The sequence below is a fragment of the Sus scrofa genome, chromosome 1 (assembly GCF_000003025.6).
Source record: "Sus scrofa isolate TJ Tabasco breed Duroc chromosome 1, Sscrofa11.1, whole genome shotgun sequence".
Taxonomy (NCBI): domain Eukaryota; kingdom Metazoa; phylum Chordata; class Mammalia; order Artiodactyla; family Suidae; genus Sus; species Sus scrofa.
The window spans coordinates 66,532,233-66,548,087 of record NC_010443.5 but is presented as its reverse complement, the minus strand read 5'-3'; the positions used below and the strand labels follow the sequence as shown (position 1 = coordinate 66,548,087).

At 49.4% G+C, this 15,855-nt stretch overlaps 1 protein-coding gene across 1 annotated transcript; it reads right to left on the bottom strand.

The window, feature by feature from the left end:
- PRDM13 (PR/SET domain 13) lies at positions 1,582 to 9,027 on the bottom strand. Its single transcript, XM_021074969.1, has 4 exons — positions 8,884 to 9,027; positions 7,246 to 7,377; positions 6,848 to 6,968; positions 1,582 to 3,414 (listed from the first exon to the last, which is right to left on the bottom strand). The coding sequence occupies exons 1-4, from the start codon at positions 9,025 to 9,027 to the stop codon at positions 1,682 to 1,684; spliced, it is 2,130 nt and encodes a 709-aa protein (XP_020930628.1). The 3' UTR covers positions 1,582 to 1,681.

Here is a 15,855-nt window from a genome sequence, read left to right as displayed (position 1 = left end):
TGACTCTCCAGTCTTCCTACCAACCTCTGGGAAGAGGGCTGCAAATCTGGGCTTTTAGGGTAGCTCAGAGGTAGCTAATCATCTACCTCCTACACAGCTGAAGTGAAATCCTCTCCAGAGAGCATGTGGGGAGAGGGGATGGGAAGTAGGGAAAAAAGATGCTTTCCAATTTTAGCCCATAAAATTATATTCTTTATGATATTCTTCCATTAGCATTAATTTTTTTACACCCATAAATAAAGTCACTGTTTCTAACTTTGTCTTCTAATTATGGGTTTCCCAGTAGCGACTTTGAAGAGTATATTTTCTCTTCTGTAAAACAGGACAGCAGGAGATTGTTGAAAGGAGTACATGGGGGAAGAAACCTACCTAGGGCAAATAGATCAGCACCTCCAATAACACAGATCCTCCTTGAGTGTTTGTTGTATGACTATTAAAATGTATGACTGATAAAAGGCACTACACAAGTTACCTTTTTTTGCTTCCCAAAGGAAGTTCCGTCAAAATGGTACATAACAGAAAATAGTGATTCTATAAGCTTGTAATTCTTGATGAGGAATACTGTGTGTTTGTTTTTTTTCCTTGGAGGTCACTAGCTTCTTTCTCTAAGTATGAAAACACTTAGCATGATTAAGAGTGATTTCAGAAAACAATTGTTTTGCCTGCTATCTGGGAGCACATATTGAAAATGGTATGTTTCTCTATTACAACACTACTTAACATTTATTTACTGAACAATCAGTTGTCAGGTGTCCTCTGATTTATGGTATTTTGGAGTCTCCTTGAAAACCTGCTTTCAAATTAAACTATTTTTTAAAAGATCTGCCAAAATTGAAATTGCTAAGTGAACAAATTCTCATTTTTATCTTTATTTTTATTAAAGATTGCACAAACGGGAACCAAGACCAAAATACTGAATCCACTGTACATCATTCATTATAAAACAACATATATCACATTTGTACTCTACCAAATAGGACATTTTCTTAAAATTATATATTGCGTGCTCTTAGATTCATGCTTTAGGTATTTTACATTTGTCATTATTCTCATAAATAATTGCAACTTGACCAATTTGTACACCTGCTACCACTATATATTCAATGCAGCAAGGCGTAGTCTTTGACAGGAGAACAGATGAAATGGAAACAAGTGTATGGATGTCACATCTACCGAATTGTGGCTACTGTTTTGCCTATGCAGTGAAATGCTAATGTAAAATACACACACAAAACATCGTTTCAAAAGGCACAATTTTCTCCACAGAAAAGAACAATTTAAAAATACGTGGCAGTTAAAACCAGCGCTCTCGCGGGCGCTGTGACTTCACATTAATGTGATCCTAAACCTCGTGAGCAAACCACCTGGGTTGGGGGAAAGCCTATCCGGGGAGTACAGAGGCCTTGAGCGCACTGGGACCCGCCGCCCTTGGGATGCTCAGAAGGCGGTATTTCTTTAAACCACTTCTAAATCTTTGCTCGGGATTTCAGCATCAGACGTGGGACCTCTCCCTATTCCAAATCTGACACCCGACCAAAATTAAAAAAAAAAAAAAAAAAAAAAAAACGGTTTTGTCCCCTGGGTCCTTCTCACCACCAGGAGCCCCTCTTCTCCCAGAACAGAACCCTCACTTCTCTCTGTCCCTGTCGGTGCACACACCCCTTCCCCGGAACACTCGTTTCTAGTCGCGCTCTCCACTACCCCTGGCCTCAGGGTCGCTCTGGTCGTCAGTGAAGCAGACGTCCACGTCGCTGTCGTTGTCACTCTTGGGCTCCCCCGGCTCGGGCGGGTAGTCAGGCTCCGCGCCGGGGCCGTCAATCGCCTTGGCGAGCAGGCTCTGGCCGGGGTGACGGGACTTGACGTGGCGCTCCAGGTCCCGGCGGCGCACCAAAACCTTGCCGCAGAACTCGCAGCGGTAGGGCGTGTTGCCCTCAGCGTGCAGCCGGATGTGCTTGTTGAGATTGCTGGGGTCGCCAAAGGGCCGCAGGCACACTTTGCACTTGAGCGGCTTGTAGCCAGTGTGCGTCCGCATGTGGATCTTGAGCCCATACTTGCGTGAGTACAGTTTGCCACAGTAGAGGCACAGGTGGCCCGTCTTGGGCTTGCCCGCGCCGCTGCCCCCGCCGGCACCACCCCCAGCGCCACCCGCCGCCACCACGGCCGGCGTCAGCGTTCCTGCGTCCAGGCGGCCGCGGCCTTTCCCGGCCGCCATCTCCGACAGTTGCTGTGTGTGCATGGCGATCTCTCGGTCGATGCTAGCCAGGGAGCCTAGCTCAGCCGGACTTAGAGCGGCCGCTGTGGGCCCGCTGAAATAGGAGAGGGATTCCGGATACTTGAGCAGCCCGCCGAAGTGCAGTTTGAGCGGGTAATAAGCAGCGGCGGCCGGTGAGCCGTACAGTAGCTCCCCGTTGTAGACAGTAAAGGCCGGCATAACCGCAGGCAGGTGGCTGCACTCGCCACCTGGGTAGCCTTTGACGCCGCCCGCGTCAAGGGCGGGCAGGGCGCAGCGTTCGAGGGGTAGCCCAGTCGCAGGGGGCAGCTGCGCGTAACGCGCTCCTGGCAGCGCTACGGCGGTGTGCGGCGCGCGCTCCACGTGCTTGAAAGCCGACGCCTCCTCCGGGGGACCAGGGAGCAGAGGGAAGCCGCGTAGAGCCCCAGAGCAGGGCAGCCCCGGAGGCGGCGGCGGCGGCTGAGGATCCCCCGCGAGCAGGCACTTGGGGTGGTGGTGGTGGTGGTGCGCGTGGTGGTGATGGTGGTGGCCCGCGCCTGCCGCCGCCGGGTTCTCCCCGCTTCCCAGGCGTCCGCCCGCCCTGCCCCCGCCCAGCAGCCTGCTTAAGGCCTGGCCGGCCCCCGGTTTGCCGCCGCCCTCTTCCCGGTAGAGGTCGCCATGCGCGGCAGCGGCTATCCTGGCCGAGCCAGCGGGCTTGAAAGCCGAGCGCACGCCGGGGTACAAAGCCAAGCTGCCGGCCCCCGCCGGGGAACTGCCCACGATGCCAAGAAAGTGGCCTTGTCCCCGGGCGGCCCCACTCATGTCCACGGCGCGGTCTGGCTGCTCCTTGCCTTTCTTGGACTGCCCCCACTTAGACGGGGGCGGCGGGGTGACCAAGGGCGCAGAGGAGGCCTCGCGCTTGATGCTCTCCCGCGCTCCGAAAACCTGGAGGGCGGGTGGGGCCTGCGAGTGGGGCCGCAGAGTGCCCACTGGTGCGGCCGCGGCGAAGTCTGGCGCGGGGAGTTTCGGGGAGAGGTGAAGGCCATCCGCTGCGGGGGCAGCGCCTTGGCGAGCCGCGTGCTCTTGGTGCAAGTAGGCGCGGCCCGCGCTGCTGCTGAGCACACAGTGGAAACGTAGGTGCGCCTTAAGGCTGTTGGGGTATCTAAACGTCCTCCAGCAGTACCAGCAAATGTAGCGCTCCTCCCCTGAGCGAGAAAGAGTAAAAAAAGCAACTCGGTGAGAGGCAAGCGAGAGAGAAAGAAAGCGCCAGCACAGCCAAGGCAAAGCCCAAGTTTTGACCAGCAGTGTGGCGAAAAAAAGTATTCTTGTGTTCCGACGAATGAGTTCGGTAGCCCCCCTCTGCCCAAGGACCCCGAAAAGCCCCAAATGGCCAACTTTGTAACCATATCCATCTTCTGAGAAGCCAAGAGGAGTGACCTGGGCCTTTCCAACGAAGACATCCTCCGGACCACCCGAGCAAATCTTCGTTGGGAAGTGTAGTGCTCAGGCAGGATGGCCCGGAAAAGGCTGCGAGCAGCTGTTGCTTTAAATCAAGTGTTGGGGCTTTGCAGTGCCTGGGCCCATCTGTTGGGTTTGCAGAATAGGTGGCGTATGTCAAGGAGTTTGGATAAACTGAACAAAGGCCAATCTAATGGTCGTGAGCGCCTCATTACCAAGAGAGACAATATCCTGTATGTATGGGCCATATGTAATCATTCCTTTTCATAGAACAATGTCTTTTATGTCCAATAACTACTCCCCCCACCCCCTTCCAGCCTTAAGCACTTTGCCTGAGGTTTTCCTGGAGCGTGACCAACTGAAGGACCACATAGGGACTATGATTTGCTGTTCTTCAAAATTATTTGTATATTTATTTCCTCTTTAACCCCATTTAATTTGATGGGAGAAAATTAAAAGTCCTATGTCCTTATATTCTAAAAACAGAAGGATGATATTGCATTATCTTGTGAGTTGTTTTGCCTGGCAATTAATTAACTCCTAGGTAGTGGCACAAATCCAAGTTTAATAAAGTCCTTGGAAAATATATATGGTAAATGTACGTGTGTGTATATATATACATGAATAATATACTCAGCCTTTAATAAGTGCACAGTTCTATATCAAGAACTATAAACATTCTTTTGGTATCAAACCTTTTTGTGTTTAATATTATTAACATTAGTTGTTTTTAATTTTGCTAGGTAGTCTGTGAATACAATCAAAAGACTCATATATGAAACAGATTTCGATCACATGGCAGAAGTTAATTTCACTCAGAAGTTAATTTCACTCAGAAGCTACAGAGAACAGGAAGCTTGCAATTGGGTTTCTTTTAAAATGTATGGCTGATTGATAGTACTGAAGGGGAAAATGTGAGAAAGAAGTTAGTTGAGCTACAAGGAAGTATCCAAAGTAAATTTTCATTAAATGTAATGGAAAAGTTAAATATTTCCTCCTTGCACACAAGCAGCTTAAATTTCTAAAACAGTACTATAGAAACAAGGTGGGGGGTGGATTTCAGATCTTTATCCCTCCAAGTACTTTACTTGTGCATTTGCATAAAGCAAGTAGTCCTCTCAGATAACTAAGGTGGAATTTCAAGTGAGGGGCAATTTAGTCCAGCTGAAGCCACGGGATTACCAAAAGAAAAAAAAGAGGGAAAGGATTTGTCTATGTGCCCTATCCTAACTGTTTATGGAATACTGAGATTAAAATCATCTCAATATTTCTGTTACCTTGTATTGAACAACCATGTAAAAGAAATCTTGAGAAAAAGAAAGAAGGGCCTTTCTGAGTTCTCTTGGTGTGTATATTGATTTAATATCTTAAATAACCTTCTTTCTCCTAAGTTCAGAACCTTCCTCTCATCACCCCCTTTTAAAGAGAACATTTTCGGAAGCTGCCCCAGAATGACTCAGCTCAGTGCAAAGCCAAGTAAGCTTTGATCCAAAAACAAAGGGTCAGTATTTTCCCTAATCTTACTATGGAATTGAAACTCACTAGGGATAGTCAATGTTGGAAGAATAGCAGCCATCCCTACTTATTTCTTCCTCTTTTCAAAGTTTAAGCAAATACGTGTTTTCCGTTTAACTATATTTGTTTTTTAGTTTATCCTAACCAACTGACATGGTATCTGGACTCCAAAATTCAGCTTATGCCAAAAGTATCATACATACCTTATAAGTGATTTTTGCCTCTTCTCCTGCATATAAGTCTAAAGTGATCAAGATTTCAAGCATCTCAAAGCTTGGGAAGTCAGGGTTCAAAATAACCCACACATTCCCCGAAAGGAAAATGGTGTCTCTTTTGATATTTGTGACCATGTGATGTTTATAAGCTCCATTGACTGAACTGAAAACATAAGGGCAACCACTCAAACAAGTTGCTTTGATACTATTTGAGAACATCTAAGGAAGGGTGTTCTGTGTAGAAATTCCTGGTTCCCAAAGGCCGGTCATCCTTGGAATTGTTCTGTGATAGCAAATTTGAGAGTTCTCCACTGTGGGGCTTTTGTTATGTTGCTCTTTACTGGAAGAAGTTGACAGAATGTAATGTGATGCAAGGAGCAAACTAGGATAATTACTTACGAACTCTGTACATTCAAATCTACCCACAAATTCAGAGAACTACTCAACAGAAGATAGTGATACTGTGAAGTGAACTGATTCATCATTTTGAATAAACTTCATCCTCTCTTATTCATTAAGTGTTTTAAAATTCCCATACTTCATTTCTTCAACACAATTTCTAGAGAAATGAGACTGAGCAGGCAGTTCAGGAGAACATGTTAAAATATTTCACAGCATTCATGAGGTTGACTTTATAACTGTGTCTTTAGGAGAAATTACAAACTAAAACAACTGACATAGAAAAGAGAAAGTCATGGAAGCAGTGCACATTAATGAGAGACTCAAGATGGTAACTATTTTAGCTCCTCCCAGCTTTTTTCCACAGGAAGTGTTCCTCAGTGTTCTAGGGAAGGTTTGAAAATGTTTTTCTCTTTAGTTCCTGCACCTTAATTTGCATAAATCCGCTCTGGGCTTTGGAAGGGATCAAATAAATCTGAGAAGAAACTGGGATACATCCCAGTTTCAATTTAAGTAGGGAGGGGGAAATGAATAAATACCATTTAAATGGTAGGGCCTCAGTACCTGCCAACTGACCAGCTGTAAGCACCGTAATGAATCTAAAGTGCTGTAGAAGTACATTACTCTTCTCCAAACCAGTGAAGAGATGCCCCTCCAGTTTCTAAAAGCATTCCAGGTTTGAGTTACACTTTTTGGAGCTTATGATGTGGTTTCTCTAGTAACATGTTTTGGGCATCTTTATTGATTCTTAAGTGAGTAAGAAACTATTTCTTTGGGCATGCAATTGGAAAGGATGACCCCCATGAAATTCATGAAGTGTATTTTTTTCCCTACCACCCTCAAGCCAGATTATGATTGTCTGTTGTTATCATTTACTGTTTATTTCAAGTAGTGGTGACGTAGTCTCTGCCTAATCCGACAGGGAGCGTGAATTCAGTTTTACACAACGCAAGAAAAAGGCCCTCCAAGTCTGGGGACTCGCCCAAAGACCAGAGGAAGGCTGGACCTTCGCCCAGCCGCCCTGTCCAGGAGGCCTTCTCAGAGGCGGTACCTTTCTCGTCGTGCGTCGGAGTTGCAATCGTGGGGATGTCAAACCACTGCGCCAAGGAGTTGGAATACCACACAGTCAACTCCTCCCCCGGCTGGACGTCTCGAAGTGCTCGGTAGAAGATCTGAGACCAAGGAACAGGACAGCTTGCTGTCATTTCCTGGGTAATCAGTCAAAAAACAACTGAGAGGAAAGATTCGATTCCTGCTCTGAAACTGTGTGACGCTGGAAAAGCTATCGGGCCTCTCTGGATCTCCAAAGGAGAAAAATAATAGTAGCTACCTTATAGGGTTTGGGGACTTTTAAATGAGACCTCTAGCTAAAGTGCTTTGCTTTTGATATTGGTGGCCGCCTCAATGCCAGTTTGGTAGGTAGAATTGGGGGGGGGGAGCCCACAGTACCTGTCCTCCGGGTAAATCTGCAATAGCTTCGAGAGTCTGTTCCTGGGGGTTCCTGGCTGCCCGGATTAACCCTATCCACTCCAGGGGGGAGCCCCCGGACTCGTCCACCAGCTCCCCTCTCACCATGCGCACCTGCAACACAAGCAGTGGTCGTTCTCCCCCACGCCACGACCAGGCCCACAACCGAGAGGGAAAGCGTAGCTTCCACCCCACCCGACTCACAAAAATGGTCGTGTTCGCTTTGGCCAGATCGCTGTGGGCTGCTGGGGGGGGGGGGTAAGTCCTTATGACCCTTGCTTGGGGGAGGGAGGAAGAGGAGAGGCTGGCACGTATAACAGTCCCCCCGTCTTGTCTAACTGCGACAAGAAGGGCAGTGAAAGCATCCTCCCCAGCGCCAGCGCGCAACTCGTACCAAGACGTTCCCTGCCCCCCACCTCAGCTTTCCCTCTCGGGACTCTGAAAGCAGCCCCGATACCAGGACAGAGACATTACGAAGTCAGTCCGAGAACGCAGGGTGTCCCGCACCCGCTCTTTCCTACCCATTCTTGCGACACCAAGACGATGTGCGGAGGTGCCCGTGAGCCCCGCGGCGAAAGTGTCTGAACAAAGCGGCCTCTGGCCGACCGGCCATTTAAAAGCAATTAGAGCGCGTTTACAGAAGGAGGCGTGGTGCGCGGCGAGCTGGGCTTTAGTCCGCAAGGGAAGGGGACGATTCCGTGATGAGCCAGATGCAGGTCCCGCCGGCGGGGCCTCCAGAGCATTCCGTACTAGAACGCTCCAAGCTAAAGGTCCTCTTCCCATTCCCCCCCTCTCCCAGCCACCGGACTTCATTCCCGGTGCGGGTTGACCGACCTTCGCCCGCTGGGATGCCTCAGGGAAGGCGGGGGCCTGTCAGAACCTTTCTCTGGTCAAGGGTCGAGATGCTGTTTGGGGAGTTGGAGCTGACGGGTTGGCCCCGACGCCTCCCAGCTGCGATCCTGGCCCCTCCGAGCCCGGCCGCAGGCGCCCCTCCCCGGCACCCCACGCGGGTGGGCTCTCCTCGCCCCGAAGCCCGCGTCAGAGCCACCACCTGGCGCGACCTCTCTCCACTCATCCCAAATCTGCAAGCAGACACCGCGGAAAGAAACACCTGGGGAGGTTCTAGGAACTAAGAGTTTCCTAAGGATAATTTTTTCAGAGGCGATGATATTAAATTATTTGAAGGTAAATTTAAGCCTCAAGTTAGTTTATTGGGGGGCAGAGGTAAAAAAAAAAAATCCTCAACGCCTTTGCGTTGTATAACAGAGAAAAAGTATATTTGCCAAGAGAGATGGGAAGGGGTATGGAGGTCCACCTCTGGGAAGGAGACACCAGCGCTGTGAGGAAAACGCCGGGTTCGGAGTGATCCTGGCACATAAAGAGACCCATGCACCCTACCCAGAGGCTGTCCCCCTCAGCCACATCCTCTCCCCTAGCCCGGCCCATGCCCAGCTCTCTGTTAATGCGATTTGTGAGGAATGATCGGAATCCCCTTGCACCTGGCACAACTGTCAGGTAACGGTAATCACCCTTCCCCTCCCCTAGCCCTATTTACCCTTTTCCTGGGCCGGGGCAAAGGGGAGGCGAAAGGCAGAGGGCTGAGGTCGGAATAGCTAATACCTTTTTCTTGGGCCCAGGTTCCCTGCGGTCTGACAGGTACTTGCCCAGCTTGAAGGTCCCGGGCACCGGCCCGAGGCGCAGGCCGGCCGGGATGCAGCAATCGGCACTCACGCTGGTGGCCTGAGCGCGGGCGGCTCCGTGCATTGCTGCCGCCGCCGCCAGGCAGGCGTTCGGGCGTACCGGAGCCTCCGCGGGGCGCGAGTGACGGATCCCGAGCCGCCCGAGAACCCGCTAGCCGCGCCCCGACGTGCGTCCTCCGCCCGCGGAGTGACGCGGCAGGGCATGCACTGCGCCTTTTCAATCTGGGCGGGCGCCTTTTGGCACGGTGAACGCAAGGGCGCGGAGTTTGGTGAGAGAGTTGCGCTGTGGAGCAGCTGCAGAGTCCCACCCGAGAGGGTCACATGGAGTGGTTCCCTCAGCCCCCTGCATAATCGAGGCCTCTGAATGGCTGGCGCACAATGGTCCAGGCGACCTTCCCATTCCTAAAAATCCAATTTGTCAAGGGCGAAGAAAAGGCGCTGGTGAATCAAAGGTCCGGCGGGACCATTAATCCTCAGCATGGGGTATTGTCCTCGAGACAGTTACGATATTTTAAGTGACAAATCCACTGTATAATTTCTCCATAAATTTTACTTCCTTTTATTGTTCACCGACAAACCAGTTTTGGGAAATAAGTGACTACTTTAAGTCTACTTGGCTGATTCCTTTGAGCCTTGGTCTACTTCAAAGATTTTTAATTCTCTCCCCTTGGCTTTATTGTAAAGGACATTAAACAAAGAGATGGGGACTGTTTGGAGGACTTGTTAACTTCTATTGATTTCTGGCGTGTGCCATACAGAAATTAGGCAGGTACTTGATGGGAAAACACCAGAAAATACCTACACTTTTTAAATAACGACCATATTACCATTTCAGGGGATTGGGTTCAGGCCAGTCGTCTATTTAGAACCGCTTTATCGTTCCTTCTGTCCAATTTCTCCACGAAATATGAAGGGTGGGGACCAGTTTGGGGAGACGAGGTCAGCTGTGCATCTCTGCTCCCGGGTGCACCCCCGGCCCGCACTTTATCTGGAGAATGGGAAGCGGCCGCAGGGCCGAGCCTTGCGGGGGGGATCGCGTGCCCTGACCGCACTGGAGGATTGAAGAGGGGGTCTGCCTTTGGGTTTTAAGCACATCTCCCCACAGGCCAACCAGCCGACTCAAGTCATAATTTGCCTTTAAGTTTAAAACGAGGAAGAATTCCTTGGGGCTAATTTCCCAATAACCAAAAAAAAAAAAAAGTTTTTTTTTTTAAAGCACTTTAACAAAAGTCACAGAAGAGAGGGCAGGGTGGGTGCTGATAACTCCTGATAACTCCTTCCTTTAGCCCAGCTCATAAGCTGGGAGACTGGGTACTTCGTAGTTAAACCAGAATGCTCCTCATTTTCTTCTAGGGGATACCTCTGATTTCATGTGAGGACATTTATTTTCATAAGATAGCCGAGTGATCGAGTTTATTAGATATTTGTGACAATTCTGCTTGCACCTGCCATGCGCTGCTCGACCCGAGCGCTGCTACCCAAATCTTACTGACCAGTATTTCAAGAGAGGCTTGAGTGGCTCCGGGTTCGGGTCTGGTGTTGGAGGCCCAACCAGCAGGACTCCCTGCTACAGACACGCCACAATCTCCACCCACCTCTGCCCCTGGGCCTTGCGGTTCTTTGGCCGCTGGCAGGGATGACACTGATTAATGACAGAAACAATACGCAAGGTGGCGACACCTGTAATTTAGATTGTCCCACAAGGCCCGCAGAGAAGCTCCTGTGGTACCCTTCGATGGAGACCTGCGTTGGAAATACTGGACAATGTCAGGAGACTCAACGTCGTTCAGTCAGCTCTGTCACTCAAGAGTCGGAGCATCTTTGGGTATTACTTCAGAGCCTCAATCTCCTAATCCGTGAAATGGGAATGGTGATGCAGATTCTTGGCATCCACCCCGCTGTTCACTAGGATTTGTGTGAAGGTCCTTAGCAATGATCTATAAGGTGCATGAATTTAGGACGCTCCGAAACTCGCGATTTGTGTAACAGGGCCAGGTCAGGCCAGGTCAAGGGTCTCAAGTCTACTCCTCTCAAGTCAGACAGTGTGGTGATACAGGGATGGACGATCTTAACTCCAAGGCCTGTGTAGACGTGCAGTTGGGGCGGAAAAGAGAGCCGCTAGACTGGGCTGGGCCGCCAAATGCTGCGGTCGCTCTATCCGTGCATCCACACCGTGTCCAGCGCCACTTTCTGAAGGAGATGCTACTGATGTTTTTTTTGTTTTTTGTTTTTTGTTTTTTTTTCCTTCTTAACCTTCCAACTGCCCCTCTTTGGGCCAGGAAGGCTGCCCTCGACGGAGAGGAGGGAGCCTTTGATCCAGCGGCCCATGAATGGCAAAAGCAGGGGGAGGGGAGGAGGAGAGGAAGCCGCTCCGAAGAGTGGAGGGCAATAAATTTAAGCCATGAACATGTCCCTCTAACCTCTGGCCTGGCGACTCCGACTCCGGGATGACACTCAGTTTAAATTACCAGCACTGCGAGCGGGAAGGGGCGAGCGTGAGGCCTGAGTTTGGGGCTCCTCCCCGGCCCTCCTTAATGAGTGAAAAAGCGTGAACGACACGCGAACAATTTTATCAATAGGACCATGTAAAGGCCGACTGTGAGGAAAGTTATTTATTAATATAGCCAATTGTGGCTGGTTCCCAGCCCCTCGAGAAGAAAGGGACTGCGCCAGAGGCATTCACACCAGCTCGCCCAGTTTTATTCTGTCCTGTGGCTCAGAGTTGAAGTTCCCCAAGTGAAATAAATTGTCCACAAAGGAGGAAAGGAACACATTTTCTTTTATTTTTCCTCCCCTAAAAAGCAAGGGTGAAACCAATCTAATGTGCCCAGTGGAGCAAGATGGGCCGTGAAAGCCTGGGTGTTAAAAGTAAAAGCGGGCTGTGCAGCAAATGGGATGGAAAATTAAATGAAATTAAATAGCTTGAACGGCCGTATTGTCCCTTATTAAAAAGACACATTAATTACATGGTCTCAGCCTTAGTCAAAGACAATGTTGAGACTCAATCAAAACATTCCACTCGGCTTTTTTATGGACTGAAAATGGGCGTCCAGAGGCCCTGTTAAAGCGAAATCCCTTCTGCACCGAGGTGCAGGGCCAGGCAGGATTTGGAGGCTGCCCTGCTCGCTGCCCACGGCGGAACTACGAGATCAAGTCCGCCTCCCCGGTAACAGGTTTTCCTTAACCAGGTGTGGGCGCGGAAGAACCGCAGCCTGGGACCGCTAGGGGCCGACCCCCACCGAGCCGCTGAGCTCAGCTTGGCTGCGCCTGGCGGCGGCCCCTGCCAGCGCCTGGTGGCGTCCGAGCGCCGGACTAGAAACGCTGACCGCGCCGCGCACGTGTGACCCGGCTGGGCTCCGCCTAGAGAAAAAAAGCCCGGGTAGGACCTCGCGCTGAGCTGCGGGTCTCCGGGGCTCAAATCCCTAGTCTTCAGATTTCCGGGGGCGGTGGGGGCGGGGGCCGCAAGTCGGCTACTCCGTGGCCCTTGGCCTTGAGGATCCGGATGTTGGGAGTCACCAACCTCACTCCGGCAGGCCCGCAGAGTCCGGAACCTTGGCATAGGGGGAACGCGCGGGGTTAGGGACCCCAGGCAATACCGCGGGGGTGGCAGATGCCTGGGGACTCCGTCGAGTTTGGGCCGGAGGTGGAGGGGGCCGCGCCCCCTCGCCCGCCCGCAGGGTGTCCGCGCCGGCCGGGCGGACGGGTCAGTGTGGACCAGCTGCGCGGCCCCCGAGGCGCGGGTGGGACATTAAGGCCAGGTCTGAATAGGGCGGCGGCGACGGGCTCTGGGAACGCCACCAGATGACACGTCGGCGACGGGGCCATTTTCCTCTTAATTGCGAGGCCGGTGGATGCACCGCAGCGGAGCGGCTCCAAACGCGCGCCCACGACGTAGCCGGGACGCCGCTGGTGGGTTTTGTGGTGCCTTTTTTGTTGTTGTTTTTTAAGTCCTTCATTGGAAGCGGCTCAATAAAAGTATTCAGAGTCCCTCTCAAGTTGCCTTTTAACCGGAGTTCCCCAACTTATTTCTTGGTTCTTTCGGTTGACATGGTGCAAAGAAAAGTCAGCGAGCGTGTTGCTGAATTGCAATGTCTGGGGCACCTTCACATTCAACGCTCCTCTGCCGGCCACTGCCGAAAGAGCCCGCACTCAATTCGATTTTCCTTGCTGTTGGGCACATTTAGGAGCGCCTCTATTTGTGAAGTTCATTTCTAGGCAAATGTATTCAAGAGCTGATGGGAATGAATAGGACCGTGTGTCAGCCGCCCCTAATTGGGATTAAAGCACTTAGGAGCATATGCAGAGAGTGACAGAAATTCTCAGGTTGCATTGTGTTCAGACTTCCACCCGCTTGGACACTCCTCCTCCAAGGGAGATTTATAAAGCTTGCCGGGAGAAACTGAGGAAAGAAAAGCAAACGGAAAAGAACCGAGCTAATAGCTCACGGTGGGGCTGTGGTTCAGCAAGTGGTGGTGACAGCTTCTGAGAAAAGATGCTAGGAGATAATTGAACGCGGGCGGGGGAGCCAGTCTGAACTCTTTAATCAGAAAGGCGGAGAGTTAAAAGGCGAAATAAAGATGTTCTTGAGATTCCCAGACGTCCCCCTCCCCTTTCCCTTTACCCTCCGTCTTGAAGAGCTGGGCTTTCTTTTTCTTTATCTCTGCCTCCCATCCCCACCCCCAAAGAACATACCCTCTCTTGGGACAATAATAAGAACAATTTAGTATTTGCATTAGGGGAAAAAGTCAAAAGAAACAAAAGTGTCTTCTTTTGTATGTTAAAGAGAACTTCACACCCAAATAAGTCAAAAAAATATTTCCTGGTGTGTGTGTGTGTTTGTGTTATGTTATGTTATGTTATAACACAAGCACATAATGATGAGTATTCCTATACATTCAGATGTGTGTATAGATGTATAATCTCTTGTAAATATCCACTTCCAAGTGGCTTCTAGGTTTCTGAGCTGAAGGAGACAAGGTCTTATGAAAGCTGGAAATCAGACTGAACTGAGTATGGGACTGTTTAAGCAGAAAGCAGTGACAGCCTCATCTAGCCCCAGAAGATCAGGGAAGATAGAAATGACAGGTGACCACTAAACAAAAGAAGTGTGAAGGAGAACTCGGATTATCTGGATTTCCTTGTTTTTCTCTTCATTTGTCTAAATCCACTTGGGGATTATTTGTTTAAATCCAGTTGATTTGTTTATATCATCCTGCGTTAGGTTTCCTGAGAAATAGGAGATGCCGCGTGTCTAAGCTCAGGGACAGGTGGGGACTTCTCACTTTTGGTTTCTTTTTGGTATCATAAGAATGTGTTTCCAATTAAAAGTTATTTTGAGATCTATTTTTTTTTTTTTTGTCTTTTTTGCTATTTCTTGGGCCGCTCCTGCGGCATATGGAGGTTCCCATGCTAGGGGTCCAATCGGAGCTGTAGCCTCCGGCCTACGCCAGAGCCACAGCAACAGCAACGCAGAATCCGAGCCGCATCTGCAACCTACACCACAGTTCACTGCAACGCGGGATCGTTAACCCATTGAGCAAGGGCAGGGACCGAACCCACAACCTCATGGTTCCTAGTCGGATTCATTAACCACTGCACCACGACGGGAACTCCCGAGATCTAATTTTTTTAAGGTGCATATAGGACAAGAGGGGGAAAAAGAGGGAGAAAAGAAAAGGAAGTTAATGTGTGGATCTAGAAAAGGAGTAATAGCAAGTGAGTTTTGTAATAAATTTCTACTCAAAATTAGGTTCCCAAACTCAGTATTTCTAGGGTCCCCTTCCCCTCTCTGCCTGGTGGAAAGGTGAACTCTCCAATTACAAGAATGATTCTGGGCAGAGTGAGCCATGAGTCAAACATTTTTTTTTTCTTCAGCTCCTCCATGGATCTAAAACCTTCCTTTCTTCCCAGATGGGCCCACCTCATGAAGAAAGAACATGTATATCTACATTCAGGAGGCACAGAATTTTCCCTTAACCCATGACCCAGTAGTGTATAAAGGGAAGAAGCTGTTCTGGCAGGTACCTGTATAATCCCTCGAACCACTTGTGAGTGATAGATGTTCATTAAGTGGTCATTATGATAGCAACAGGAATAAGCAATAATAATACCCAGCTCATATCACAACTAAGATCAAATTCAGTTCATAATCAGCATCTCTGAATAATAATTAGTAGGTTCACTAGTAGGATCCTGTGTACTATCTTAATGTCACCACTGATACTGTGTTTGTCTCATTTAAAATGGGATGACATCACTCGTGTTATTCCTGCTCATGTCCATGACGAACTGATAATACCTTTTCTTTTCCTGAAAGAATGTAGGGACTTCATTTTACAGTAGGGATTCACATTCAGTAAGCCTTTTAATTATACACATGATCACAACATGAAAATTAGATAAGGTTATAAAGGGTGCTTTTTTTTTTTTTTTTTTTTTTGTCTTTCTAGGGCCGCATCTGTGGCATATGGAGGTCTAGGGGTCGAATCAGAGCTATGGCTACCAGCCTATGCCACAGCCACAGCAAAGCCAGATCCGAGCTATGTCTTTGACCTACACCACAGCTCACCGCAATGCCAGATCCTTAACCCACTGAGCAAGGCCGGGAATCAAACCTTCATCCTCGTGGATACTAGTCAGATTCTCATTTCAGCTGAGCCACGATGGGAACTCCAAGGGCTCATTTTTATACACATACACAAAAAACATTTTTCTTTGTTATACAGCTTTGTTGAGATATAATTCACGTACCATACGACACACCCATTTAAAGTGTACAATTCAGGGGTTCCTGTTGTGGCTCAGAAGGTTAAGAACCCAGGTTAAGGATCCTGTGTTGCCGTGGCTGTGGCATAGGCCTCAGCTGCAATTCCAATTCCACCCCTAGCCTGGG

Excerpts from the sequence above, each read along its gene's own strand:
- PRDM13 (XM_021074969.1), bottom strand. The coding sequence starts at position 9,027 with ATGCACGGAGCCGCCCGCGCTCAGGCCACCAGCGTGAGTGCCGATTGC. Across the intron at positions 7,378-8,883 it reads AACCTGGGCCCAAGAAAAAG|GTGCGCATGGTGAGAGGGGA; the intron begins GTATTAGCTATT and ends CTTGTGTTGCAG. Across the intron at positions 6,969-7,245 it reads CAGATTTACCCGGAGGACAG|ATCTTCTACCGAGCACTTCG; the intron begins GTACTGTGGGCT and ends CCTTGGTCTCAG.